Source organism: Vigna radiata, chromosome 7, assembly GCF_000741045.1.
Source record: "Vigna radiata var. radiata cultivar VC1973A chromosome 7, Vradiata_ver6, whole genome shotgun sequence".
Classification (NCBI taxonomy): domain Eukaryota; kingdom Viridiplantae; phylum Streptophyta; class Magnoliopsida; order Fabales; family Fabaceae; genus Vigna; species Vigna radiata.
In genome coordinates this window covers 16,467,063-16,469,286 of record NC_028357.1, presented here as the reverse complement: position 1 = coordinate 16,469,286, position 2,224 = coordinate 16,467,063, and the positions used below count along the sequence as shown (strand labels likewise).

The 2,224-nt window shown below is 37.7% G+C and overlaps 1 protein-coding gene across 1 annotated transcript; it reads left to right on the top strand.

Annotated features, from left to right (window-relative positions):
• The first annotated feature begins 285 nt into the window (after positions 1 to 285).
• On the top strand, positions 286 to 1,924 carry LOC106767744 (UPF0481 protein At3g47200). The gene is made up of 2 exons (XM_014652692.2): positions 286 to 983; positions 1,055 to 1,924. The coding sequence occupies exons 1-2, from the start codon at positions 343 to 345 to the stop codon at positions 1,827 to 1,829; spliced, it is 1,416 nt and encodes a 471-aa protein (XP_014508178.1). The 5' UTR covers positions 286 to 342; the 3' UTR covers positions 1,830 to 1,924.
• Positions 1,925 to 2,224: the final 300 nt, after the last annotated feature.

Sequence of the window (2,224 nt, the reverse complement as noted above, 5' to 3'; positions counted from 1 at the left end):
AAAAGCATCAAGTACTATCTTTATGTATATATGATTTTAATTTAGATTCACACAACAACAATTCAATATTTATCATATTATTTAGAATTTTTACAAACTTTTCAACATGTATATGTATAATGTATAATAATATCTTATTATTTTTAAAATAAATTTATCAGCATATTAAAATAAGTAACTTATTTAATACATGAATGGTCTCCGTGTATCATATGATTCGTTTACTCGTAAATTTTTTACAATTTAAACTGCAATAACATGAACAACTTCACTTGTCTAGAACACTCACAAATATACCCACCAAACCAATCCTTGAAAATATAGCATTATTGCACAGTTAACATGAGTGAGACACCATACCTCAACCAGAACTTTCATGAACTAAAAAAGGCAAAGGAGACACCACAAAATACAGTTCCAAAGATACAAAAGGTAGCACATTATCTCCGAGATCGAAAGCATTCGAAGAAGCATTACTCCCCCAGGTTGATTTCTATTGGTCCAATCCATCATGGAGAACCGAATCTGAAACTGGGGGAAAAATACAAGCTTATGTGGGCAGCAAAGTACCTTGAAAGCACCCAGCAAGATGCTGAAACTCTGTATGAAAAGTTTGCAATACACGTCAACCAATTGAAAGAACGGTATGCTGAGGATGTTATCAGAGACTTCGGTGGTGATGATGAAAAGCTCTCGCGGATGCTATTTGTGGACGGATGTTCTCTGCTTCAAATCCTGGACAAGGGAAACCTCAGTCGTCCCGAAGACTTGAATGTTAAGGTTGACCAACTGGTTCTTGTGTGGCAGGATGTGCTTTTGCTAGAGAATCAGCTTCCCTATGAAGTGCTTAAACTCTTGTCAGGCCACCAGAATGATGACACACTGATAAACAGCATGAACAAGTTTCTTAAGTGCCATCATTTGTCACCAAAGCAAAGAGAAAAAATTCATGGCACGACCAAGTTTAAGAAAAACGAAGACAGGTATAAATACTAACTTTCAGTCTCAAGTCCCTCGTAGTTTGTATTTCAAATACTGTATCTTTTTTTTTCAGAGTATCGGATGAAGATGGGGACCCAAGTGTTTATGTTAGGAATGAAGACTCCCTTTGTCAAGAACACAGAATAGACATAAGAAAGGAGTCACCTTTTCATCTTCTCGATCAGCTTCGCAGGTACATCGTCGGTGACGCTAAAAAGGAAGCCCAACATAAGAAAGGTGACGCAGAAAACGGGGAAAGGGACAAGAAAAAAGATGATGATTTGGACATGATGACATACAGGAACATAGAGGAGCTGAGAGCTGCAGGGATTAAACTGAAGGTGAAAAAGTCACGGAAGCTGAGTGACATCTCCTTCTNTTATCGCTGGATGTGGTTGCGTGCTGAACTGACACTGCCAGAGATCACAGTTGATGACACAACAGCTCCTACTTTTCACAACCTGATAGCGTATGAGATGTGTCCAGATTTTCAGAACAACTTCGAGATTAGTTCCTTTGTGGCTTTCATGGACTCGCTGATCGACCACCCTGAGGATGTGAAGGAGCTGAGATCAGCGAAGGTTCTGCGCAATGAACTTGGGAGTGATGAGGAAGTGGCGAAGCTCTTCAACACCATAAGCGCTGACTTGGTGCCTAACAGTGAGAGCTATTTAGGTGTTAGACGGAAAATTGAAAAGCATTACAGGAAGAGATACAGGGCATGGCTTGCTCTTGGTTATCATACATATTTCAGCAACCCTTGGTCAATCATTGCTTTCTTTGCTGCACTTCTTGCTCTAGTTCTCACTTTCATCCAAGCTTGGTTTGCCATTCACCCTGTTTGTTGAAATTTCTTTCTTACTTTTCAATTTCTTTCACAATTAAGAGTTTCACTTTCTAAGAGGCTCATTCACATTGAAGTTCTGTTTCTCATTACTGTATTCCAAAAAGTTTATATAAGAATTTATCAATCCTATGTTGTATTCTCTGTTTTTAACACGTCATTAATTTTGTATTTGTATTTAAACTGGTGCAAAGTGTATATTTAACAATGATTATTTTGCCACTTCCAACACTTCTCCAATTTTTTTGAAATGTTGTTGGTAACCAAGTCAAGTCTTCGTCTTTACTCCACCGTTACTCCACCATTTAGAAAGTACATGTCAAAGGTTCTCCAATACTAAAGTTAGTAAATTGTCCATATAGGAGTTCAGTGTAATGGTAATAAATGTACATTAAATAT